Source organism: Melospiza georgiana, chromosome 5, assembly GCF_028018845.1.
Source record: "Melospiza georgiana isolate bMelGeo1 chromosome 5, bMelGeo1.pri, whole genome shotgun sequence".
Taxonomy (NCBI): Eukaryota; Metazoa; Chordata; class Aves; order Passeriformes; family Passerellidae; genus Melospiza; species Melospiza georgiana.
In genome coordinates this window covers 56764132-56791718 of record NC_080434.1, presented here as the reverse complement: position 1 = coordinate 56791718, position 27587 = coordinate 56764132, and the positions used below count along the sequence as shown (strand labels likewise).

Here is a 27587-nt window from a genome sequence, read left to right as displayed (position 1 = left end):
GGGATCAGAAGGTCAGCCACACAAAATTTAATCCTTCTTCAATTTCAAAACTTCAGAGATGTAGACAATAATCCGTAATGAACTAGTATGCTGTGAAATAAAGTACTCGCGCTCAATTCAAAGGAATTTCCAAAAACCGAAAAGGATTTACAGGTGTCCAAGGTGCAGAAGTCAGCCTGTCCCTGGGCAGCGCAGTGTTATCGGAAATCCAGCTCGGGAATCAGGGGCTGATCGAGGGCTGCGCTTTCCGCCCCTCACCCCCGGCCCTGGCGCTCTCCCGGCCCCGCAGCGCCGCTCGGGACTGAGGCGGAGCCACCCTCAGGCCCCGGGGCCCTCCCGCTCAGAGGAGACTCCTTCCCCTCATTTTATTTATTTATTTATTTCGTTCTGCTCGGGGAGGCGGTGCTGCGGGACGCGGAAGTGCGGCGGGAGCGCCGCAGCAGCCATGGCCGCCCCGCGCCTCCTGCTCCTGCCGCTGCTCCCGCTGCTCGCCCTCCTGCCGCGGGCCGCCGGCGACCTGCGCGCCTTCGTGGTGGCCCACAGCCACATGGACGTCGGCTGGGTGTACACGGTGCAGGTCGGCGGGGGCGCCGCACGGGCCGGGAGGGATCGCTGCGGCCGGGGCTGAGCCGCAGGCAGGGCTGCCCGGAGCCGCCTAACGGGGCCGGGCGCCGCCGCTCTGCACCGGCTCCCGGGGCGCGCAAATAAATCCTTGTCCGGTGCAGCTCCTGCCCCGAGTCCGGCCTGGTGTCTCCGCCGTCCCCTGGTGTTCGGGATCCTCCTTTGGAGGAGGCATGGTTAGCCTAGGAGCGGTGCCCTTGGGCTGTGGGTTTGTGTGTGCCTGTGTTCCGCAGGATGCTCCTGATGGGGTTTTTTGGGTGGTTTTTTTCTTCTTAAGCTAAGTCTTAATTCTATTTGATGGGGCTTTGATTATGTGGCAGATTTTCATGGTCTTTACGTTTATCTTGTTACAAAGCCAAAACCCTAGGAGAGCCTTCTGTCATTTCTTCAGAGAGGAGAGCAGGAGCCCAGGTCCTCGATGGCTGGGTGGGCTTGGAGCCTAGCGCCTCTGAACTAATTTTTGCTAAATATATGAAATGCAGAGCAAGATAAATCAGGTGGGGCCTGATACCTTTTACCTTTGTTAATCAAAATCCTAATCCTTAATTCTTATTCATTACTATGAATTATTTTCCTTTATGTGTGAAAGATGCTGCAGATACTTCACTCACTAGAGAGAAATGACATTAGGCCTAACTAATGAAAAAGAGCTAGTGGCTCACCCACTATCTCTGCTGTGCATGTATTTTGTCTTCCCTTTTTAGGAAAGATGAGTGAATTTCTCCTTTAATACTTCAAACTCATACTCAGAAATTGCATAAGAGAACACAAAACTAAAACTTCAAATCCTTAGTTAAAATTTCACATTATTTTAAGTATCTAATACTCTTGATTTTGAGAAACTCTTATGAGCCAATGGAAAAATAATTGAGGAAGAAATTATTTAGATAAACCAAACAGTATCTTAAGCCATTCATCCTACACTCAAATGCTTTCCTTTTTCTAGTGGCATGAGCATTTTTACAATGGTGTGTTTCTGTTGTGGAAAGCAAGGGGCTAGGAATTTCTGAAGTCAATTTCTGATTTGGATTACCTCATCTCCTTGTTTCAAATGGTAATTTTGATGTTGGAAATTTACCTAAACTGAAACTCTGCATTCATGTTTTACATATCATGTCCATTAGTTTTTCAGTGGGGAGAGATCTATATGTCAACCACTTTAGGATGTACATTTTGTGGTGCATCTTCTTAATTACCCCTAGTTTAAGTAGGTTAGTGTTAACTATCCAATAACATGCAGATAACTTTGTTACAAGGAAAGACAGACATCTCAGGAAATCCTAGGCTATTGTCTTTAGGCATTCTCTATCCCTTTAAAATTAAGTAAAAGCTGGAAGATGATCTGGTCAACAAAAGTTTTTCTGGTCAAGGTAAGTGTACAAAAAGTATCTCCTTGTGTGCCCAACTTCAAAATTAACATGGTGGTGTTAATTTGATACCATATCATAGGATATAACACTGTGGTAGATTATTTGATGGGTACAGCTGTCAAATTTGCATTGCAATAAAGGTCTGTAGGCCTCATTCTGGAATAGAGGTGTTTTTAGGAGCAAGATAGGGTAGATGCATAAAATCTCACACTTTCTGTGTCAACAGTTGAACTCATTCTAAGATTCTTTTACCAGCTTGGTTTTACTCTATCCTAAAACATCAAGAAAAATAGAGTTATTTTTCATAATAGTATAATTTACAGTAGATGCATCACTGCATTGTACTGGTAATGCACAGCACAGAGTCACACTTGCTCTGAAGAAGCAATTCTGGTAACTCAGGCCGTCAAAAGAAGAGCTGGAATGGGAGAATGAAGTGTGCATGTGGGGTCTGTATGGTGCTGCAAAATACTGTCAGTGATTTAAGGTGAACACTGAGGAACAGAATAAGCCATTCCTAGTGTGTCCAAAAGATAGCTGATATTGGTGCTGGTCTTGGGAGAAGCTACACCTTGATCTACTCAGGTCCCCAGTCAGGAGGATGTTTTCTGAAGCAGAAGGGCCAAAGGCTGTATGTAGACATCACTCAATTTTTCTGAAGCTACAAGGCAAGTGTGCAGCAAATGTGAGGTTTTTGGTATCTCTCTTTTCAAGTCCAAGGAGTGCTTAAAAAAGCCCTTTTAATTTAGGTAAAACAGAGCTTATTTAATTTTTTTTTCTTTCAGGAAAGCATGCACGCTTACGCAGCAAATGTGTACACTACCGTTATAGAAGAGCTGATGAAAGGAAAACAGCGCAAATTTATTGCAGTGGAGCAGGAATTCTTTCGACTCTGGTGGGATATGGTAGCCACAGATACACAGAAGCAGCAGGTAAATTGCACTGGTGCCATGCTTCCTGCTAACAAAGAATTCACACTCTTTTCAGGGGATAAATAGGGGCAAAGTACCTTCACCATTTGCTTTTTACCCAGATCCTATGTAAGCTGCCTCTGAATCTAGTACTTAAAGGACTTTAAAGGCAGTTGCAAGAGGTTAAACCCCAGCTATAGATTAGAGCAGTAGGAGGTAGTAACCTTTGCACTGAAGATTTTTTTACACTTTACATTTCTTGTTTCATGGCAACTTACTTATCTGGGGCCATGCTACTTTGAGATGTGGGTGAACCTGAAACAGGCTGCACTAATATCCATTAAAACATCTGATACCTATCACTGCTCACAAGAAGGAACTTTTTGTTCTTTGCAGTTAAGTACTGCTCGAAAACCTGCCATTTGTAAGCACAGATAGTACTGCAAAGAAGTGACTGCACATTTAATGGCAGTGATTTTTTTTCTAGTAACGTCATTGTGGAGTTTTATTTGTCACTTCTTCTTTCCTCTGACATGAAACAAACAGGCTGAATCAAAGACTGGACTGATAGGCTAGCAGCTGGTTGTTTATTTTAGATCCTAAAACCAAAGGGTGTACAGCTGCAACTTCCCGTGGGCACTTAGAAATCCATGGTCTGTTTTGTTACCAGGATCCTATCAACAGTTCTTTACATTTCAGTTTGTTTAAAGTTCTGGATGTTTGAAGCATTGTGCTAAAACCACACCTCTTGTCTGGTTTTCTTCACATAGTTCTTCACCATTCTGAATCTTCTGTTATGTTCTATATTCAAATAACAGCCTGTGCACAGCTGATCTTTGCAGGAGAGATTTTGCTGGGTTTAGGCAGTTTACAGTGTTTGTAAACTCTGCCCATATTCACCTGTTGTAGGACAATTTCCTTGTAGGTTTGTTAAATAAGAAAACTGTACTATAAGTGGGGAAGAAAACAGCATAGGAGCCACTTTGTAGAGGGACAGGGAAGTGCTCCAACTTTCAAAAGTGAGTTGATGTTATTTCAAGTATGTTCTGCTGCTGTAAGCCAAATATGAAGTCAAGGCCCATGTTTCTAATATCTATTCCTGCTATTATGTGGAATCCAGAATGATGTGTATCACATTTGACCTTGGTAGCGCAAAATTAGTACCTATGAATCAGACTTTACTTTCTTTGCCTAATTATTTGTAATTGTTGCTGTTACGCATTGTGTAGCCAGTTCTCTAGTTACTTTATAGTTTCTTCTCTCAAAATTAAAATATTTAAAACTAAATTCCTCTTAAACCTGTGTGTCTAACTTTGGAACTCTAATTTGCAGATAAATTATATGTTTTTAACGTTAGCAAGTTTCAAATATTGGTCCCTGAAATTAGGTCACTGGTTACTGGCCTGCTTTTTCCACTTGAACTCTAGCATTAATGATTTTCTGTGGTATAGGCACTCTGGTTTTAATTTTCCTTTTTTTTTTTTTTGTCATTTAGCAGTTTGCTTGGAATACAAGATGTAATTCTAGTGTTGTTTTGAAACATCTAGGATTTAATTCTAGTGTTGGTTTGAAGCTTTGTGTTGGAGCTATAGCATTAAAGACTAGTAAAAGGTACAGCCCGGGTGTCCTAGTTGAGATGGTCACAATACAAAGCAACACACTCCATTTTCAGAAGGCTTCAAACCTGTTTTTATTCTAGCATGCATGTTTTTTATACATTCTTGCAACATAAGTTTACACTTTACTCATTGGTCATGAAAGATAAAGAAGGTGCTCATTGGAACAGACAGTTGCAGTTTTCTCTTATTTATTCTTCTGTCTTTCTTGATTTCTGTGTCAACGACCTTGGTAGAAAATTCTTTCAGGGGTAAACATGGATCCTCTTCTCAAACTTCTCTCTGGCTCACAGAAGTTGCTGTAAAACATCTTCCACACCTGGATACAGAAGTTGTTTTTTCAATTCAGACAAGAGAATATGTAAGAGTGAAATGCACTGCAGCAGTATTCAGCCAGATGGGAACCTTGTAGTTCTTAGCACGTGTTATTTACACTGAATTTTCTTGTGTGAACCATTCCTACCTCCTTACTGTGGGTTGGTGTCTGGGTGCTTTAACTAGGGGAAAAAAAAGATGTATAGCCACTTCTGTCTGGTTTGTAGGCGTGAGTTGATGGTAGTACGGTCCCAAGGATCACAGATATGTTCTAACACCATAGCATTCTGCTGTTTATAGTACTACTGCTTCTGTTTCCTTCATTCCTCCTTCCTTTTGCCTCCTTCTGATCAGAAAAAGTGCTTCTCTTGTACAGATACTGTTTTATTTTCTTTTTTGGGGAGACAGAAGATTGGATATTACTTAAATCATTTGAATTATTTTTGTTGTTTTTGCAGCCACTCAGTGGTTCCACAAAACTTACATTAAAAAAAACATTTTTGTGGCCCCAAGTTTGGATCAGAGGTATATTTTGGTATTTGCCCCATCCAAGTGGGGAATAATAATTACAGATTCTTTTCATGTAGGTCAGGGCCAGTTCTGTGCTGACACCAGATATCAGTTATCTGGTCTCCCAGCATGCTAATCAGTCACCACAGTCGGCTGGAACTAATTTAGGAATGCTGAGCCCTGAAGCGTTTTCACAACATTGTGAAGGAGAGAAATGATTATAATCAAAATTGACAATCTGGCATCCTATCTGAGTAGACACTGAAGGTTCCTGGGAAAATAAACATAATAGCTCTAAAAATGGCATCCTACATGACAGATTAAAAAAAAAATGTTGAGGATTAAAAGACGTATTTGCATAAACTTTACTTATTGGAAGTTTGAGATATCGCTGAATTTCTACAGTAACTAAAATAAAACCAGAAGACTCCTGATGCTTTTAGAAAGGGACATAGACTATTCCTTCCTCCCTCCAAACACCACCCTCTCTTCATGCAGCATTTGCTGAAGGCTGTACTTGTCAGCATATCTGTTGTTTCTAGGAGTTGAAATTAAACTACCCCCTACCCCACCAAGAAAAAAACAACCCCTCCCAAAAAAGCCACCATCAAAAGTTGAGCAGGTTGTAACATATTGAAATTTTTTAAACTAGGAAAAATACCAGAAATTGGGGTTATCAGTGGGTTATTCAGGCAGACAAACCTGTGGAATAACTATTTCTTAATAAAGCATTCTGTCAGTCACAAGTTGAGCAACTTGTCTGTGCCCCAAAGGCAAGATAGATGCATGTGGAGCAAGATGTTTATGGCCATGGTGTGATGGCACTGTCTGTCTCCTGGATCCCAGAGATCTAGTTTCCAGTTAAAACCCTGAGTATTACTGCTTGCCTGGGGCTCCATTGCTGCTTGCAAGGAATTGCATACTGCTCCCTCATCCAGCCACCAAGTGCCTTCCCTAAGCCAAGCTGGATGCAGCAGGAGGAGGATTTTGGGAGAAGCATTAGCATCTTCTGGTTTAATCCTCCAGCTCTAGCTGCCTTGAGGCAGGATTTACAGGCTGCTGCCAGTGCAGTGTCTGGTGTTCAGGCAGTATAAAACGGCACAGTAACAGCACCAAAAAGTCAATGTCTGCGTGGCATCCTTTGTTCCTGTTACCTGGATAAATCAGTACACTGTGCAGCACATTGAAATCCCTTTTTTACTCTGTTACTCTCCTTTAGATAGCCTCAGTACAGACAGCCCTGGATCTCGCTTTTATCGCACTTTTTCTCCTAGATGCCTTCTTGACAAATGTTGTGTCTAGGTAATGTGCTAGCAAATGAATTTGCAGCCTTTTTGGATAAGACTGAAATGATGCTTATGTTCTGTGTCTTAATTTCAATATCATAGGTCCATCAGTTGCTTCAGGAGGGACGACTGGAATTTGTCATTGGAGGGCAAGTGATGCATGATGAAGCTGTGACACTAATTGATGATCAGATTATACAGTTGACGGGTATGGGTATTTGCATTTAATTTTTTTTTCATTGTAATGACCTTGGAGCCTTTTTTTTGTTTTCATTTTTTCCCCTCCAAAATTGCTATTAATTTCTGACTTCTTAAGAACGAATTAAAGTGTTTCTTATTTTTACTAGCCAAAGTGTTATTTGTATAAAAATTGTTGCTTAAACAAAACCCATTAGTTTTGACATGACAGTTCTGCAGCAGGCACAAAGGTTACCAAAAGCTGGTTTGTCAGGTAGAAACTTGTTTGGAGCAGAGGCCTTTTGTGTGTGTATCTGTGTGTTTGAGAGCAAAGTTCCTGGGAAGATAGTAATGGTGAAATTGAGGGTATGAAATACTCCTCAAGAAAATACGTGGTAGCAATTCAGAGTGTGGGGAAGTTGTATTGTTTAGGCAAGGTCTTCTACAGAAAGGGGCACTGGGAATGTCACTGAAGTCAGATAAAATTAGTTGAAATTCTTCTTTGATGAAGAAACCCTCATTTGTAATCATCGTCATTTTCTGTTAGAAAATATTTCCAAGAGATGCACTATTTGCCATTTTAATCTTCTGACTTTTTCATTTAACATTTGTATGTTACACCTGTCCATCTGATGGTTCAAAGAGTGTTTTAGTACATGGGTTTGTTTGCATTGGTCAGTACAAACAGAATCAGGATAACTGATGCCACCTCTGTGCTAGAGATGTCTGCTCTATGCCAGGAGGAAGGGGATGTGTTAGCACCAGCTGCCATGGCTTATGGAAACTGTGCCAGGGCTGTGGTGTTTCTACATGGGACCCCAAAGGGACAGAAAACACTGCTGTTATTTTCTGCATCTGACTGCACAGCACCACTGGCCTTGCTCCTTGTCTGTGTTTATCAGGAGCTCAGGATTAGCAGCTGCTTCTGTACCTCAGTACACTCTGGCCGAGAGGAGGACAAGATATGAACTTTTTTTCTCTCATCTGACTCCCATGTTTAAAGGTTTCTTTATGGGCTTTAAAGCACTGACCCTAGGACTTCTTAAATAAAATATTAAAATGATTGAAGAGTCTTTTTGTTAAACACAAACACAGCTTTGCTATACATTGTAGTTAGCTGAAAAAGACATTCTCTCTAATTTAACATTTCATTCTGTGTAAACATAATCTTTATTTTTAAAAAAGAAATTTCAGTTTTGGTAATTTATTAACCAGGAACAAAAGTATTAATGTATTTCAAAATTCTCATTTGTTTGTCCTGAGCCATCTATTCAGTTTGAGTACAAACAAAGAAAATTGATTATGTGGAGTTCAAGTTGAGAGGACAAAGCCAGTGCAGACATTTGTGGTCTAGATTTCATGTCTTCTATTGTCTGTCCAGAATTCCAGTGTTTTGGAGAAGCCTAGAAAACCATTTCAAATATGTCTCTATCAGAATACTGAAACACATTGTGAATATTTTAGCTAGGGAAGGTATTAACCATGGGAAAGATGAAGTGGAAAGAGGCCTTGCAGCCTCACTTATTCAAGTGTGCTATTAAAATTTGAAATAGAATTATTCCAGGGAAGATATGATTGTATTTTCAGATATTTCTGAGCATAATTCTATAACTATAAAATAATGATCTGCAATTTCTTTTTCCCTTTTTTTCTTTTTTTTTTTTAATGATGAGTATCCAAGTGCAATATACCTGAGTTCCAGATAAAATCTACTGCTTTCCTGGTAGTTTTTCTTTGATTCAAATGATTTTTCTGGGTTCATGCTATTGTCTGGGCTTTCCTAGTTTGGGTTTCTTTCTTCAAAACCCATTTCTATATTAGTAACATTAGTAACTCAATTAGTAACATTACTTGTAAATAACATCAACTATCGAGTTCACTATTAACCTTTGTCTTTTTTAGTTTCATATGACTGATAATCATATTCATGCTAGTTTTGTTTAGTGGATGACTTGCTTCCCTGTCCCTTTGTCATTAATATGAGACTAAAATTTTCTGAGAATGGGTTTTATGGTTTTTAAGCGAACTTAAACTTAGCCCCAGGTTGTTGTTTTCATGCAGACTCCAACCTGGCTATTAGCTTTAACCTAATCTGTAGCTATGTACTTTTTCTGAGACCTGTCTCTAATCGTAATTCTTTTTTGTTGTAATCTTTTATAACGTCAATAAGTTATACTTGGCATAACAATGTAAACATTTTCAGTATGAAACTATTTGGTGTGAATGATTAAATTCCCAAAACTTTGAATGCTTTGGGAAACAGCAATAAGAAGCCCTTGAAGGATACTTCAAGTGCTTACCTGTATCGCAATATGCCTATTAAATTTACAAAGTTAACTTTAGAAGTGTTCCTAACCTAAACAAATTTTGCTTTGCAGAAGGTCACGGGTTTTTGTATGAAACTTTTGGCTTCAGGCCTCAGTTTTCTTGGCATGTTGATCCTTTTGGAGCTTCAGCTACAACACCAACTCTTTTTGCTCTGGCTGGTTTCAATGCTCATCTCATTTCTCGTATTGACTATGATCTGAAGGCTGACATGCAGAAAAACAAGGTAAAAATACCATTAGGAATGAAGCCCTTGCTGGCCTCTACTTACAGTAATCTAAACTATGACATTAAGATAAGAATCTGTCATCTGGGCAAGAAAATGTTGGTATTTCTTGTTGAAATGGGACGTGCTGATTGCATGTGATAATGGTGAAACATATTAAATCTGTGTTATACGGTCAATTAATGTCTTCATGACTTCTGGTCAGTGATAAAATGTAATCTAGCTTGAAGAAGACACAAAATGTGGGCAAATAGGCAAGTCTAAAAGGTCACTGAATTAGGAGTGTTTGAGGCAGAGACATCCAGGACTTCCAGCTTTCCCTGAGAGAATCTTGTATCTGTTGGGTTTTATGTGAGCAGGTTTTTTTGTAACCTTTGGGCACAGTGTTGTCAGGCTTGGGACATTTATTTGTGCCTGTAAAATTAATGATACTAGGTCAGTTAAAGTGGCAGCTAGTCATGGTTTTGCTGAATTCAGGTTTTCTTTCATGTTCTGCCTTCTCTTGCTCAGTGTCCCATATACAATAAATGCTTTTCATATCACTGTGCTGGACCCTGATCTGTCATCAGTTTTGCTCACTACATTATGAGAAAATATGGGGCTTTCACCACTGTGTTCTGGGCACTAGGCAGTTTTTATGAATCTTGGGTAAAACTCAAGTGTCTCTGAAGAAAACAGAATTCATGTTGAATTTAGTGAAGCCTGGACCAACCACCTTGTGTTTGTAATGGTTTGCAGTTCTTTCTGTTAAAATCTTTTATGACCTTTTGACAGTCTTTGCCCAGCTATTTTTTTTTCTGGCCCTTAAGAATCTCAAGGCTTCCAAAACAGTAATAGAATTTAAACATTAACATCAGTTAAACATTGATTTCCACTGACTACAGTGCAGTCAGATTACATCTGGATCTTTTCTAGCTTATAGATGTTCAGCTTCCATTGAAACAGCTGAGGTGTAATGGCTGTGATAAGCCAGGCTTATCTCTGGATTTTAGTGTGCTGGCACTGTGCTGCCTCCTCTCCTTCTGCATCAATTCTAATGGAAAGAGGCACTGATGTGGCCTCCTGTATATAGTGTGGGACCTTGCCTGGGGTACCATTTGCATTGGCTCTTCAGAAAAAACACTTAAAAGTATTACAAGTGGTGGAAGGGAAGATGGGAACTCTGAAGTCTTAAGTTGTTAATTATGTATTTCTGTGAATGCCATCAAGGGTAATGGTTTCTTACATTTTTTGTTTTCCAGAAGCTTCAGTTTGTATGGCAGGGCTCTCCTTCCTTATCTGCAAGACAGGAGATCTTCACCCATGTTATGGATCAGTACAGCTACTGCACTCCATCACAATTACCTTTTTCAAACAGGTCCGAAGATTTCCCAAATATCCAGAAATGTTCACTTTGGAGAGTTTATCTTATTGGGGTTTAAGCATTTTCTTTGACTGTTTTCTTTCAATAGTATCCTGCTGCTTTCTCCTGACCTGTGGTAGGTCAAGGAGATGTCTAGACTCTGTAGATCTGAGTAAGGCTTATTAAGCGTCCTCAGCTTTCCACCACAATAAAGAAGTTTGCTCAGTACCTAACAGTTGAATTCTCAAAAGTGACACTTGGTACTGACAGGCATTAAAAATACCTCTAAATATTGACAGACTTGTTTTCTTACACCAGGAGGCTTGAAACATAGGTATGGCTTTCATCTACTTATTATACAGTGACTTACTTACAATGTCAGTTTTGATTTAAAAAAATAGAATAAAAATGTGAAACAAATTAATTACTGTAAATAGAAAATGTCCAAAGCAGAACTGGGGTCTTTTTTCTCTGCCTGGAAGTAAAGATTTGAAAGCTCCAGGAAGCTCAGTAGGGAATTGGCTATTGCTAATTGATTTTCTATGGGAGATTTTCAGCATTATCTTGAGCTGAGGTTGTGTCTATTGTCCCGGTAGAAACTAGAGCAACAAAAAATTGCCATTAATTTTGTGAAGAAATTTGAGAATTTATGAAAAATTTATTTTGCTTACTGGCTTATCCAGTAAAATACTCTTTGAAAACCAATTCTACTTGGGGGAGCATCCTCATTGTTACAAAGCTTGCTGGTTTGTCCTATGGTTTCTTCATAGGACATCTTCTTGGATGCCAGCAAGCAGCAGGGACTTGAAAAGTTGCAGTGTTGAAAGAAAACTGGAGACTCTTCTCCCTACCTCCATCCCCAAATAAATACTTAAACCTAAATAGTAGCAATGAATATAAACTGATTTTTTTGCCTCTTATTCCCATTTTATACCAGCACCATTTGATGTGTTTTTCGCAGTTGAGTAAATCCTGTTTACAGCTTACTGCTTTCTACTTCTCCTTAGGTCAGGATTTTTTTGGAATGGATTTGCAACTTTTCCAGATCCACCAAAAGATGGTGTTTATCCAAACATGAGTCTCCCTGTCACAGATGCCAACCTCCACCTGTATGCACAAACCATGGTGGCAAACATCAAGCAGAGAGCAGCCTGGTTCCAGACAGGGGACGTCTTGTGGCCATGGGTGAGTGCCTGGTCAGTGTTTGCTTCAGGAGAGACAGGTACATACCAGAGTGTAAGTGGATGGTTCTTGCTGCAGCAGGTACTGCAGAAATGCTGGTACAAACCACGTGACATGAAGTGTTTTTCTAATAATTGTGGTCTAAATGAATGACTGGTGATGATATTTAAAATTTCCTTGTATAGCCTACCAGTTGTCTATCAAGTCTTCCACCCTACTCAAGATAGAAAAAAAAGTGACAAAACGGTAAAATAACCTCTTGCATAACTGTATATTACAGTATTGCTTCTTTTTGTTACCCCTTGCTTTGTCTATTTAAATGATCTTTTTTCTTAACTAACTTAGCCCAACATAACTCGGTGTTAACAAAATTATAGCATTATAGGAAAGTGTGTGACACTTAGGTAGACATGGTCTTTCCTAACAGATGCATAATAATTTTATTTTAGAGTCTTTGTATTTTAGCTAGAGCCATAGGCAAGCATATCCCAGTTTGGTCATCCAAACACTTTCTTCAGCAATATGCTGTGTTAATTACATCCTGCATGTACATATAGCACTGATGTGCTCTTGCTGTTTTCAAGTTCTTAGGAAAGAATAACTTTGCCTAAACTGAATGTACAGTCTGGTTTCTAATTCTAATGGATGCTTCTGGTCTCATAATTACAATATTAGATTATGTGTGTTCTTTATGGACTATTTCCCCACAATATCTGTTGTTACAAAGAAAAACTTTTTCTGACTGATGAGTCACTGATTTGTTTTTCTCCTGTGTTTATGACACTGTTGCTTATATTGAATTTATTATTTTTGTAGAGAGTGAGAAGTAGAATATAATACTCAATAGTTGTGCTGTAGTGAAAATTGCGCTGGAATGAGAAGTTTTTAACAGTACAAATAAACCCCTAACTTCTAGATGCAAACCCACAGTTTTGCTGTAATGTAAGAAAAGTTATGGGTTTCTGTGCTTGTGATAATGGTATGTAAAAAACTAGAGAGAATATATGGTTCTAAAACTCTGCTTTTTCATGATTTTTTCATAATTACAGACAATCTGTGTGAATAACCCTGCCCAGTCTGGGTAGTTTTGTAACTAGTATCAGTTATATGGGCAGTCAAAATCAAAATAAATACCCCTGGAACATAGACTAGTGTTAAAAATGATCCTCCCTAATTATCTGACCAAAGTGATTTGGCTGTTCTGTGTTTGGAATTTCAGGGCTGTGACAAACAGTTCTTTAATGCATCTGTTCAGTACTCTAACATGGACCTGTTGGTGGATTATATTAACAAGCATTCTGCTGAGTTTGGAGTGACTGTCCAGTATGCCACTGTCAGTGATTACTTCCAAGCAGTCTATAGCAGGAATCTTACATGGGAAATTCGGGACTCTCAAGACTTTCTTCCATATTCATCAGGTAATGAAGTTCACAGTGCCTAATATCTGCCTCAAATGTGTACATATGTAAAATTTTAATAAGGGAAAATGAGCAATAAAGAAGAAAAATGCCTCCTGGTAAGATTTGCTCACTCTATGAGGTGTCATCAACAGACTAGGTCATCCCAACTTAGTTGTGTAAAAAAGGTGGATGTGTGGCCAAATAGAAAACTGTCTCATTTTTACTGTTTAAAAGAACTGGATTATGCATAGCTTAGACCAGAGGTGGAAAATGTGATGTGGAGTGATCTGTGAATGTCTGGAGAAACTACAGGTAACCAAGGGGCCAAGGCAATCTGAAAACTCTTGGGGTAGTTCTGTGTTACTACAGTGGAAGGGGGTTCCCACAGTAAAACAGTCAATATTGAGGATTTGATGTCCACACTCTAAGTAATTGCAGGAAATTTATAATTAAGTCATATATGGCCTCAGCTCTCTTCACAGAGAGCAGCAGGCACAAGTTCTCCAAGGATTTTTCCTGGGAAAGGCAGTGAGAAGTTCAGAGAAGAAGAGAAAACAATTCTTATCGCTATTCACTGCTCCTGTTGTTTTGCACATGTGGAATGTGTTATGGAGATTGTTTACCCAAAGTGAATTGTTAATTGGACACCAGTGAAGGTTGTTTTGATTCCTTGACCCATTGGGTCAAAACTGTGTCCTGGCTGTCTCAGACACTCACAGGCTTTTCTTTAGTATCTCTTTTAGTATAGTATTCTTTAGTATTCTTCATATGTTTTTAGCATGTAATTTAGTATAGTATTAGTGTAATATATTATAGCTTAATAAAGCAATTGTTCAGCCTTCCTAATCAGGGAGTCAGAACACATTATTCCCTGGCTGGGGGATTGCCTGTTTGTACTATAGCCATATAGACTTGAATGCCCATTAATGCTTATTGCATCCATCAGGAATCCAGTTTTTGAGCTCCAAATCCAATCTTTTCAATAAACCAAAGCATATAAAGTAAGGATGGCCTGATCCAAACAAAATACTAATGTAGATGAACCCCTAAAGTCTCCTGTAGGAGAAAGTCTTGCCTTTTTCATTAAAGTAAACAGTTTGAAATTCTGGGGTGGGAAAGAATTCTCTTACAACTGAAGTCTAAACAAGTAAAAATATCGTCAGTATTTCTGAAATTTTGTAATACAGTGTTACAAAATTTCTTTGCAGCTCCTTGTTGCTTACATGCTGCACTGACTTAGCTTTTCAAGCAGAGCTGAAAAGTACTAGAAAAGTCCAAAAAAAAATCATGTTATACCAAACATCCCTTTAATTCTTTTCCCCAATAAATTTACCCTTTTAGACCTCATATCAAAGTATGGAGAGAGAAGACACAGCCAATTTCTCAATTTCTAAACTCATCAATTTATTTTATTGCCTGGTTTATTATTCAAATCCCATTGATTTCATTAAAACACCTTTCTGTATAATTGTAGCTACCACTGCTTCATCACATTTTTGGCTGTGTACATCTATTTCAGACTGTTCTGTAATGTGTCTGTTAACTTTTCAATGAATAAAAATAACCATTGCTTCCTGTGAATCATGGCATGGGCTGATCCCTGACTCCCTCACCTCCCTCTAGGGATTATACCTAACACTTACTGATAAAAGCATTGCCAGTTCTAACTGCTAATATCCTTTCATATCTGGGCTCTTTCTTTTATCTTTTGGCATAATTTACGTGCAGGATTCAATTGTTATTAGCTTGCATAATAGCAGCACCTTCAGAATTCCAGCTGGGTGCCCACACAGAGATGTAGTTTTTTCCCCAAATGACTTTGTGTGCCTGGCAATTGCAGTATAGATTTGAGTGCACTTTCTCCCACATGCTGTTTTGCTTCTTGATGATTAATCCTCTCTTGTTCTTGCTATGCCCTTTTTTTGTGAGTCACATATTGGGCTCAGTGTCACTTATGATATATGGAAAGTCAAGTTTTAAGTCCCAGATAAGTATTTCCTTCTGCTCTGCATTCATTGTACTGTGCTGATACATATAGGTGGTTCTTCTGCTTGTAATGTCTAAAGCTAAAATTGAAACTTCTAGCACCTTTCAGTCCAAAAATAAGTTTTTTGAGCAAAAGATCCTATTTTCTAATAGGCAATCTAATTTGCCTTTGATCTTGGGCTGATAGCAGATTATTACACTTGCATGTATGCTCTTTGGGAAACACTTTCTGCAACTTCTTTTTGTAAAACCTATATATCACTAGTGTATTTTAAAAGAAATTTCCCCCCAAAAAAACACACACTCCCACCCCTAAGGACAGTTTTGAAGGCTTTAAAAACAAATACTTGTTTTCCTATTTCACTCTGTGGGCTACTGAAACATTAACACAAATAGAATGTTGAAATACTTTCCAGTAACCACTTGAGGGCATCTTTTGATGTAGTTTGAAGTGCTGCAGTAGTTTGGAGTCACTACATCACTACTCCAGTTTGAAGAAATAAATCCCTTTGACTGAAAGGTTGAAATTTAGTGTGTGTATGAAGCAATTACCATAGATTATAATGTATTTTATTAACAACTAATAATAACATATGCTTCAGTGAAACTTCAAAAATTCTTTTGTGCAGATCCACAAGGAAGAAATTTCCATAAACACAGGTTAACTTGGTTGCTACTGTCTTTGTATCAAACTTGCATGTTACTAGGCCTGTAGGAGAGATGATAGTTTTTCAAAATGCATGTTCCTGGCTGAGTTTCTTTGTATGCTTTGTGACCTTTCTACCTTGATGGCTGCTGTGTAAATACCCAGTAGGATTCATGTAAGAAGCTGAACAATAGTAGTAGTAGTGGTAGTGGTGGTAGTAGTAGTAGGATAACTGAAGTGGTGTTTTGATGTGTATTGGATCTGTTCCTCTCTAAACAGAGCCCTTCCAAGCATGGACTGGGTTTTATACTTCTCGGAGCACGTTAAAAGGAATTGCAAGGAGAGCAAGTTCATTGCTTTATGCTGGAGAATCCTTTTTCACACAGTATGTCCAGAAACACCCAGAAGGTTCTATTTGCAAATGTAAAGCCTTAAAGCAACTTCAGAGTCTTAGATGGGCAGTTTCAGAGGTAAGGATTGATTTATTTTCTGCTTTGAATGAAATTGTTTATTTTCCAAATGAAAAGTTCACATAGGCATTTCACCTGGATTGTCTCAAAGTTGCTTTTATATTTTTGGAAATAACTTCCCCCCACTTTTGCAGGCCATAAGTAGAAATAAAGCCATTTTTCAAAAAAACTGTCTTGAAGCATGACTTCAGCCTCTTAACCATGCATCATGGTTACTGGCAAATGTTTTCTTCAACCAGTGAAAGAGTATGTGGTTTCAAACTTTGCATATGAAATTCCTTTTCTTGGTGTTAGTTTTGTTATTTACAAACTTGTTCTTAAAAGTAAACAAAAAACAAAGAAAAATAGAACTAATTTAAAATTACTGATAATCTCTACTTCTGCAATTTAGAACAGGAAGGACAGATTCGTTTCTCCAAAGATCAGCAGCTAAGTGATTAGCCTTGTATCATTACCATTTGCAGTCCTCAGTACTTTTGCTGTTAATAATTATTTGGTTTGCTAAGTTGATGACCAGATCTAAGTATGAAATTAAAAACCTGTCTTGTTACAGTATATTTGCTGCATTCTTGGTTTTTGTAACTTGTTTGGTTTTGAATGTAGCTGTTATCTCCTATTAAGTTGTGTGTAAGAAGTTTAGTTGACTATCATGTTAACACAAATGCAAACCTGAAGTTGTCATTCTTTCAAATTACTTTGCACCTTTCAAATTACTTTTAAATACAAGGTCCAACACCATGATGGTATAACAGGCACAGAATCTCCCAAGGTGAAGGACATGTACATGAATAACCTGATGTATGGAATGCTCAATGTGAAGAAGCTAATGGCTTCCATAATCTTTGATATCAACAATGCAAAGAAGAATGGAGAGGTCTATTCTTCTGTTTACACTAAAGACTCAGGAGAACCAGGTACTTTTTGCACAGCTTTTTCAATTTTGAAGCTACCTTTTGAAAGCTATCATGTTTTCCTCCAAAATAATCAACATATTGTATACATCTAATTTCTGCGAACCATGGCTAGAAAATTGTATTTGCCTTCTGAGACCCAGGATTTCTCAGCTAATGTTAGACAGAACTCTACCTCAGTGCATTTATTAGACCTGGCTCTCAGTTTCAGACTTCAGTGTAATACAAGGAAGAGGTGCTGGGTCAAAGTAGTCACTAAGCTAACTTTACTCTGCAACAGAGCATTACATGATAAGGAGTACAGTCAGAGTCAAGAAATGTTCTTGCTATAATGTACTGCCAGCTTGTGTAAAAAAATGTAAAAGGATTTTTAAGAAGTTTGTTCTAAATACTGTGCACTCCCTTTTATCTGACTTTGGAAACTTTTTAAACAGTCAGATGTAAGCAGTGCCGTGGGCTGTGCAACAGACCCATTTGGATTTTTACTGGGCTGTTTTTAAATGAGGCTTCTCATTTGATCTCCTGTATAACTCTGATAAAGTTAATACTGCATGACAATGAGTTCTAAGCAGCTTATCTTCACTAAATGCATTTACATTCAACTCAGGTGTCATTTTCTGAATACATGGTCTTTTTTGATTGGGCAGAGAATAGAAGAATAAAGCAGAAGAGGTTTTAATGAAGGACTGTAAAATATTTTCCTTTTTTCAATCATGAAGTTTTACTGCAGGGTTTTATGTTAAAATTTTGTAAGATAGTTGTACCTAGACAGATTTCCTAAATACATTTTAATACCACGTTTTAAAAATACATAATGTAGTGACTGCAAGTTTTGTTTGTTTGCACAAAGGTGCTGCAGATGTTGACCTGTATGTGGTTGTCTATAACCCACTGGCATGGAACATCACTACCTTTGTCACAGTTTCTGTCAGCAGTGAGGCAATGAGTGTGTATGATGAGCTGGGACGTTCTGTGCCAGCACAGGTACTTCAACTTTGTTTCTTTCTGTTACTTTTTTCTCATTTGTCAGTTTTTATTGACTGGATTCTACCTCCTGTTGAAGTGGAATTTTCCTACTTGTCCTTCAAGGGTTGTTTTTGCTTGTCTGTTGTCTCAACAGAGACTTTTTTTACTCTCTACAAGGACTTGCTGCTCTTGTAGTGTGTTTGTCCTTTGCATGTGTGTGTGACCTGGTGCTTCTTACCTTATTTTTAAATCTGTGAAAAAACACTGTTTCAAAGAAACACTTTTATGTTGAAGCACTGCCTTACAGTTGACAGCCCTGTTTGAACAATTGACAGATTGCCTTGGGGAGGGAGTAGAAGAGAATTAAGAAATGTAGGTCTTAGAAACTGGTGTCAGTCAGCTGCCATTTGGTGGCTCATTCTGTCACAGCCAAGCTCCAAGACACAGCCAGCTGTTCCAGGGGAGAGAAGAAAAGTGGCCCCAAGTGAGAGCTGGTACTGGCCTTTCTCAGGAGCATCTCCTGTACAGAATGCATCATCATCAGTGGCTTGATAAATCTCCAGGAATGCTTCCTGCACATGAGGCCTGAAGAGGCCTGACACAATTGCAGATGCTCCCCTCTGTCCCTGAGATGCCAGATAGCTCAGCAGGTTCTGCCCGCTGCAGTTTCTGTGACCTGTGGCTTACCGCTGTGGCCATGCAGGAAGGCACACTGTAGTCAGTAGTGAGGCACAGCAGCTGTCCCTTGTTCCTGCACATGTGGTGCCATGAGACCACACTGCCTTTATCTGCAAACCATCAGTCTCTTTGGCTTGGCACGTGGTCATGCTGCGCCAGAAAGGCTCAGCTTAATCCAAGTTCACCAGGCTCCCAATAAAAAGCAGCGTGGATCTACATTATAGTTTAGAATTATAAGAATGGCATGTTTAAAAACTTATTAAACTAGAAGCTATTTTTTATAATTTAGGGCTTACAGCACATGAGGGTAATTGCCTTGCTAATTAATTTTCTGTAATGAAGCATTTTTGTGTATGCTATTATACAGGTTCAAAGCTCCGTGGAGTCCCAGTCTACCTATGATCTGTATATTCTAGTTGCAATAAGTGGTCTGAGCTACAGAAAATACAGTATTAAACCCTTGGATGGTCAGCAGGCTGCCTTTGTTGGGAGCTCAGTCAAGTACAAACGGAGAGACCTGGCTGGTGCAGGGCAGCAAAGGCAGCAGTTGTTTCCTGTGGTTAACAGCTGCTACCAGATCGTGTTTGACCAAAACACAAACCTGATGCACAGCATTACTGACAGGTGAGACTGCCTGCTTCTTTCAGTAGCATTTCAGATTTTTTTAAAACAATCCATAAAAATAAGTGCAAGGATTTGTATTATGTGTCTTAATTCCAAGACTCAACAAAATGTTCTTTATGGTCTTTAAAGTTCTTTTTTATCCCCACTTCACATGCCCTCTTTTTACAGGACACTTCAGCACTAGCACAGGCATGATTCCATACTAGTTCTGTGATGTTGCCCTGTTTAACTTGGCAGTTGGTCTGAGATGACATATCATAGTAATAACTAGTATATCAGCAGAGTTCCAGTGTACTTTAGACCAAAATAGGGTTGTGAATGTGCATTTTTATTAAAAATTAGTAAAAAGCACATACACTGTGGCTACACAATGAGCCTTAAGTGATAAAGTAAGGGCTTACTCACACTAAGTAGTGTTTTGCAAGTCCCATATCACTCTTTCTGTAGTAGAAAGCTACAAAGCTCTTCGAAAGGAAACTTTTAATTAAGGAATTTTCATTTAATCAGGTAGGAAAAATGGAATAATTATCAAGATTTAGGTGAGATTTGAGTTTTCAGGTGATCTCTCTCAGCTGATGCAAATTGGCCCAATTTCTTCAGTTTCGGTGCAGTTGTGCTGCATTTTGCCCTCTCAGGATTCAGATTGTCACCTATTATATACTGATGGAATATTTGACCCCTTTTACACTGGCATGGTGATGGCTAGATCTCTTTCACCTTTGCAGTTTTGTTCATAATTCTGCCTTCTAGAGCAAGAACTTGTTGTCCAGTATCATTAAAATCGTCTTTAGAAGTATAGCTGGACCTTAACTAAGAGCCCTGGAGTAAGTATTTTCTCAGAGTGCCTCCAGATCATAACTGCCTCCAGATTCTATGAGAAATATAGTGTGGAAGAACAAAAATCTAAATTCAGATTCCAGTTTTTCCATCCTGTTCTGGCAAGCAGCAAGAACTGGAATTCAGCATGCAGGGGAAATTAAATACTCACTTTCTTCACAAGCCTTCAGACAAGCTCAAAATGCTTGAGTTTCACAAGGTTTGCACTGGGATATTGGGAAAGAATGAGGTCTCACAGGTCAGAATGGGAGGAAAGGTTGAAAAAAATTGGGATCTTCAATTGGGAAGCCCTTCACATTCAACTGCAACAGTTAGAAGTTCTAGATCCTGCCCCTGCACTGAAAGTGCCTCATAAGAGAAGTAATAGAAAACACTTGGATATTCTCCTCAGTTAATACAAATGATGGGTAGCTACATTAACACGAGATAAAATGTTTAGCTGTATAAATTTATATGCTAGATGAAGTGATTTTTCCTGTTTTCACAGCAAGTTGCCAAAGGCAGAGCAGGTAGCTGAGAGCAGCATCTTAAATTGCCTTCATATGACTTTCTAAAAATTGTGATAATAAGTCAAGAATAGCAAACTGTAAGCTTCAGTGGAGAGAGGAGGAGATGCAGTAGGTAGTGAGTGACTGTAAATGTTGATATCCTGTTGATTTCATTGTTACCAGTGTTAGACATGAAAACTTGCATCATGCTGATTTTACCTAGCTACAAAGTTCAGTGAACCTAATTATTCACTGGAGCAGTGTAGTGTACCTCATTCCTGTGAAATGGGTAGTTTTAATCCTGGAGCCACTCTGGCATCAAAACAGTGACATAATATAGATGATGTTTAATCTTAAGATGTTTCTCTTCTACAAAAATAGAAAATTGCATAGAAACTCCATTTGCTTACAAACTGACATGTATCTTAATGGGAAGCACTTTAGTTCTTTGCTGTCCTCATTTATTCAGTCTCACAAAATCAATCCACTGTGAAGAAAGTTTTTTTTGTCCTTACATTTCCTGCCTCGTTCCTGTTGCTGTTCAGCTTTGCATTTATCATGTACAAAATGTGTTTGTAAGTTATATAATTTTTACTCTTCTCAGGGAGACCAACCAGACTGTCCAGTTCACCCAGGAGTTCCTTGAGTACCACGTAAATGGAGACACCAAGAAAGGACCCATTTCAGATAACTACTTGTTTGCTCCAAATACATCAGCTGTTCCAGTATCAAAAGCAGTGGTGTTGGAAGTGATGTCTGGAAGCTTGATGACAGAGATCAGGCAGTATTTCTACAGGTACAGCACCATTTCAGCTTCACTGGAATGTTAGGATATGTATGAGGTTACTTCTGTACAGTTACCCCTAAACAGTGAGCTCTGTACTGTTTAGGATTTAGACAAAAGAACTATTATACATCTGCTGAATGTGCTGCTGAGGAAGCACCTTTTGTAAATCATAGAATTAGAAGTAAGTATAAATCATAGTGTTAGAAGGACTGTGAAGATCCAGTTCCAAACCCTCTGCAGGGACACCGTCTCTAAACCAGGTTCATCAAAGCCCCATCCAACCTTCAGGGCCAGAGCCTTCAGCACCTCCAGGAATGGAGCATCCACAGTTTCTCTGTGACTGTCCCACTACCATCAGAGCAAGGAATTGCTTTCTAACATCTTATCTAAACCTACTCTTTTTAAGTTTAAAGCCATTTCCCTTATCCTGTCACTACATGCCCTCGTCAAAAGTGCCTCTTCAGCTCCCCTGTAGGTCCCCTTCAGGCACTGGAAGGCTGCCCAAAGATCTCTCCAGAGCCTTCTCTTCTCCAGGCTGAGCAATCTTAAACTGTCTTCATAGGAGAGATGCTCCAGACCTCTGATCATCTTTGTAGCCCTCCTCTGGACTCATTCCAGCAGGTCCTTGTGCTTCCCACGTTGAGGGCCCCAGAGCTGGATTCTCTGGGTAGGGTCACATGAGGGGGAAGCAGAGGGACAGAATGACCCCCTTGACCTGCTGGCTGTGCTGCTTTGGAGGCAGCCCTGGACAAGTTTGGGTTTCTGGGCTGTGAGCACACATTTGCCAGCTCATGTTGAGTTCCTTATTAGTCAACTCCCCCAGTTCCTTCTCTCCCGGGCTGCTCTCCAGCGCTTCTCTGCCCAGCTTATGATTGTGCTTGGTATTGCCCTGACACAGGTGCAGGACCTTGCACTTGGTGTTGTTGAACTTCCTGAGGTTCGCATGGGCCCACTTCTGAAGCAAATACTGCTGCAGGAGGGAGGGATGGACGTGGAGATTGTTTTGGGTGATCCTTTGTGGTGCATTTTTTTAATGCAACTTCTGTTGAGAAGCTGGTTCTATACAACTCAATGAGTATTGCTGCTAATATCTTACATGGATGGAAATTGGACATAATGATACATTTTCATAACTGTGAATATCTATCTTGAAAGCAAATCAGAGAACAGAGGAATGAATCTTTTATAAGGTCACTCTGACCCCTGATGAACTAACTGTTCTCTATGGTAAAATTGTATCAGTCTATAAACCCTTCACCCCCTTTTAAATCTGGTTGTTTGGTTGAAGTCTTTTGCTTTTCATGGCGTTGCTCAAGGATTGTAGTTAAGGACCTTTGGAAAGTAGTGTGGAATTCTTGCATCAAAGCTTATGTCACCCAGATTGAAAAAATGCATCTATTCTGTACAATGTAAATATGTTGCTTAGAGAGTCATAATAATTTTTAGATTTGTTGTTAATTTGGAGACAACAGCATTTGATTCCTCATTTGTAATCAAATGAGGAATCCTCCTGACACTTGAAATGTGAAGGAAACTTACAGGATATCACTTACCTCTGGTTGAATATCTGTATATTTGAAAGTTAAATTGAAATTAAAAATAACTGTACTTCAAATAAATAGAAAATGGGTAAGAAAGTTGTCTGTGTAGGGTGACATCATGAGTGCCTTGCAAGTTGTGTCATAACCAGTCAAGTGTTTCACCTTATAAACTCTGCATCCTTCCTCTCATTTTTGCAGCAATATTACCTCTCAGGACTATATTTATGCAGTGTACACCAGGCTGTATTCAGTCCCAGAAGGCTACGATGGGAAGTTGCTCTGCCGTAGGATAGAGCAAGAATACAGTGTTGGGCCTTTGGAATTCAATCGTGAAGCAATCTTGAGAACAAGCACAAGTTTGAACACCAAACAAGTTCTCTACACTGACAACAATGGCTATCAGATGCAGAAAAGACCATTCAAGGCATATGTGAATAACACAGTGGCTCGGGTAGGCACTAAGGTGTAAAACAGAGTCAGCTGTGTCTTATCTTTGCTCTCTGTTACTGTTTCCTGTGTTAATATTATCTCTGCATGGTTTACTGTGTGGTTACAGAACTATTACCCTATGGTCCAGACTGCCTACATAGAAGATGACAGCACAAGGCTGATGCTGCTTGCAGAAAGAGCTCATGGTGTGTCAAGTCAAGGGAATGGACAAGTCGAGGTAAAGTTTGAATTTGTATTTCTTTTTCTAGATGGACTAATTTCATGGCTGCTGATAATGTAAGTAAAGCCTGATGGCTCATTCCTGTGGTGACATTTACCTTCCCAATACAGGTGATGCTACACAGGAGACTGTGGAACAACCTTGAGTGGGACCTGACCAACAATCTCACTTTGAATGACTCTTCAGTGGTTCGCCCTGTAATCTGGCTTGTTTTAGGGAGCAAGGCTGTCACCAACACTTTGTATCGGACAAGCGGCCTGGCATTAGAGCATAGGCCAGTAGTGATGTTTGGAGCATTATCAGGTAATCATTCAGTCCCCTGTGCTGCCTTTAGCATCTGAGTGGCTTGTTTATGTTGCTTTCATTTATGCTGTTGAGTTTTTAAATGCAGGCTTCAAGGCTCCTGTGAGGCAAAGTTAGCATGTAGTGAGTTAGGAGACAGATTTAGAGACTGCTAATTACTTTGCATTAATTTCAAACATGGATGTTGTCCAAATATATGTAATGTTTCTCTTGTTATATAATTATCTCTACTTTGAGAGGAAAATAAATTTTAAAGCATGTAATGAGAACAAAGTGTTCACACAGGGAATTAGTGCAAAGTAGGTAGTGTACCATATATCAGCTTCCTGGATGCTGAGTCCTTAATGGCCATTTTTGGGTTATTCTTTTAAAAATATTTTTTTGTCTTATCAACTAAAACTGAAGCGTGGTATTGAAATAGCAATTTCAAACTTAAGTGAAATTTGTTTTATGGAAAGCTGTGATACACTTTTGTAGCAGTTAAAATCATGCTGCTTTCTGCTTAGTATCTTGGAAGGCCTTGGAGGAGAAGGCATATAATCTACTTTGCCTCTGCCTTGTCAGAATAAGCCAAAAGCCCTTTACCCTTCCACAGGGCCCTGGCCAGGCTTGTGTGTGTGATGGATGTTTAATGTCTGTTTTGTTTTATTTTGCATAAAGGAGAAGATACACCAAAGCTACCCAGACAACTTCAGGAGAATTCAGTCTATGATTTGCCTGTAACTGTGCCACCTAATCTTCATCTCCAGACCCTGAGCATTCCAGGGTGGAGGTACAGCTCTAATCATGCAGAACAGGTCCACAGCATCCACATGGGTAGGTGCCTTCCAAAAGGTGGCTGGATGTTACACTTAAATAAGCTGGTTTTCTTTTTTCTCTGTTCTCTGTGGCTAGTATTTTTATTTATTCAAAACATTAAATTCCTCAATCAAGGAATTGTGCTGTATTATTTCTCTGCCCAAGTAGTAAAATATTTCTCCTGCGTGAGTTTGTTATGCCTGTTAGTGACATTCCTGTCAAAGTGGGAGCTGGCTATTTCCTGATATTAGTCCTCTTGCTAATTAAAAAAAAAATAGGAACTAAGTTCAAATGATGGGAGTTTAAAGTTTTAAAAAATTAAAGTTTAAAACTTGGGTTTAATTTTAAAGTAAGAAAATATATGCATTTTGATTTCTTTTGAAGGTGAACAGAAGCAAAGTGATCCAGATTTCAGTCGTGTCCTGCTGAGAATTAGACACTTGTATGAAGTTGGAGAGGATCCTGTGCTGTCTCAGCCTGTGGTGGTAGATCTAAAGGTAAATGTAACCCTTCTAAAGGTAAAAGTAACCCACCAAGTGAGGTGTTTTTATTCCAGAGAGAAATGGTTGGGGAATGCCACATCCTGTGTACTATAAAGTACACAAAAGATGGATATAAATGTGTTAGTAGAACTTTACCTCAGAGGGAAGTGAACCTTTTTTTTTCTTACTTGGCTTTGCAACACAGAAGCCATCACTTCAGATGGAGTTGCCATAGGCACAGCATGAAGATCTGCTAGATGTGGGTAGGACTGGTTCTGCTGAGCTGTTGGTAGTGTAACACTTCCTGCAGTACCTTAACCAGTGCACAGAGTAGGATTCTGTTTTGTTGATTCTTTAGTTATTGAAAATTTTACCTGTAATTAATGAAACTTGGACAGGATTAAAAGAAAACTTTTTTTCTCTACAGTTTATTTCTGTGAGTTGTTCAAACTTTGTCACTTCCATCATGTACTCAGTTTTTTTTTCAGTTTCATGTTTATTTGATCTTTCCTATGGAAATAGATAACTTTATACTCCATGGCAGGGGTTTATTACTTTGATTGTCATGATAGAAACATGGGAAACAATGTGTAGAATTCTCTGTTTTAGACAAAAGGGGAGTGTGAGTTTCAGCCCTTTTAATAGACTCTGTACTGCAATGCAGAGGAAGCTTTCAGCACCTCACCTTCTTGGTGTGAAACCTGGTGAATCTGAATTTGCCCTTGTGCTGCACGACCTTGCAGATTTTCAAAGTCTCTCTGCTCCAATTACCAGGCCAATGCTACAGTTGAAAATTCTTTCTGGTCTTACTGTGTGCTAGGCTGGTGAGTTGATACTCTTGTCTATGAACCCTCCTTTGATTTCTGGTGTTCTCTTTACTCAGTCTTTGCTGAAGGGATTGGGATCAGTGGTGGCAGTGGAGGAGCGATCCCTCACAGGCACCTGGGATGTGAACACTTTGGAGCGCTGGAAATGGAAGACTGCACAATATCCAGGCAAAAGTAGGTGGATTAAGGGGCTTGGTGTCCATTGACTGTTGAAGCTTGATGATTAGTCTAGTTAAAAATATTTTTTAAAATTGTAAGATTAGAAATGTTTTGTATGACAGGCCTGGTACCTGTCACAGCCTGCAGGTAGGAACATTCCCTGCAAGCTAAGATTCCCTGCAAGGACCAGACTGTTGTATTTATCTGGTAGCTTGGTTTGCCTAGAGGTGTTAGTAAGCTTGGAATCTTTCTGGAGTTTTCTTTGTCCAGATGGAAGTGGCTACTTTATGAATTCACACTTGTGACACAGATTGATTTTGTCAGATGCTGATGAGTTGTGTTTCTCTAAGTTGAAGCCTGTGCTGCAGAAAAACACAGCTGCAGTTAAAAATCTCTGCTGTAATCAGCTTAAAGGACTCTATGGATATGATTCAAGTTAAAGCTGGCACTCAGATCCAATGTTGTGGGTGACCTCATTTTATTTCTCATTCCAGTTAGCTGCTTGGACAATGTCCTTACTGTCACTTGCATACATATTGTGCCTTGTAAAAAGCTTGCAGAGGTTTTGGAATGGGCTGGGTGAGAGTTTAGAGCTCTATTTGACCTGCAGCTCTGAGCTTGCTTGCTCTTTATTCATGATGAAGAAAAGGTGCATGACTGGAAAAGTCATTTCACATTTTCTGTGTGAGTCAGTGTGTGAAAAGAAGAGAAATTGTTGTATATTTTAATATTATGAATGGGTACATCTTGGGCTCTATAATACTTTGAGTTCTAGGGAGGAGAAGCTGCTCACACACTAGCTGTTAGGGAAGGGATGAGTTAAAACTGATGTGATAGAACAACATGTCCACTTGAGTAAAGCTGCTTTAATAAATTACCAATGCTTTTGTGTTTTACAGGGTTCTTCAACAGCACAGAGACCTCAGAAGACTTTACAGTAACTGTTCACCCAAAGGAAATAAGGACTTTCTTTGTATACTTTCAGGTTCAATAATGTTTGATGATGTATTTCAGGTGGATATGTAATATCTTTGAAATTTCATTTCAAGATACAAGTAATAATCTTGAAAAACATCCTATTGCTGTTAATGAAAGAAAAATTAATTTTGGAATAAACTTTGAATTTAATTGAG

General features: G+C 39.2%; 1 protein-coding gene across 1 annotated transcript; it reads left to right on the top strand.

Annotated features, from left to right (window-relative positions):
* Positions 1-423: 423 nt before the first annotated feature.
* MAN2B2 (mannosidase alpha class 2B member 2) lies at positions 424-27587 on the top strand. Its single transcript, XM_058024996.1, has 19 exons — positions 424-577; positions 2777-2923; positions 6732-6837; positions 9185-9357; positions 10599-10714; positions 11707-11884; positions 13101-13299; positions 16193-16383; positions 17111-17297; positions 18145-18278; positions 19306-19562; positions 21492-21683; positions 23414-23666; positions 23772-23882; positions 23996-24188; positions 24849-25004; positions 25371-25483; positions 26352-26469; positions 27354-27587. The coding sequence occupies exons 1-19, from the start codon at positions 446-448 to the stop codon at positions 27446-27448; spliced, it is 3051 nt and encodes a 1016-aa protein (XP_057880979.1). The 5' UTR covers positions 424-445; the 3' UTR covers positions 27449-27587.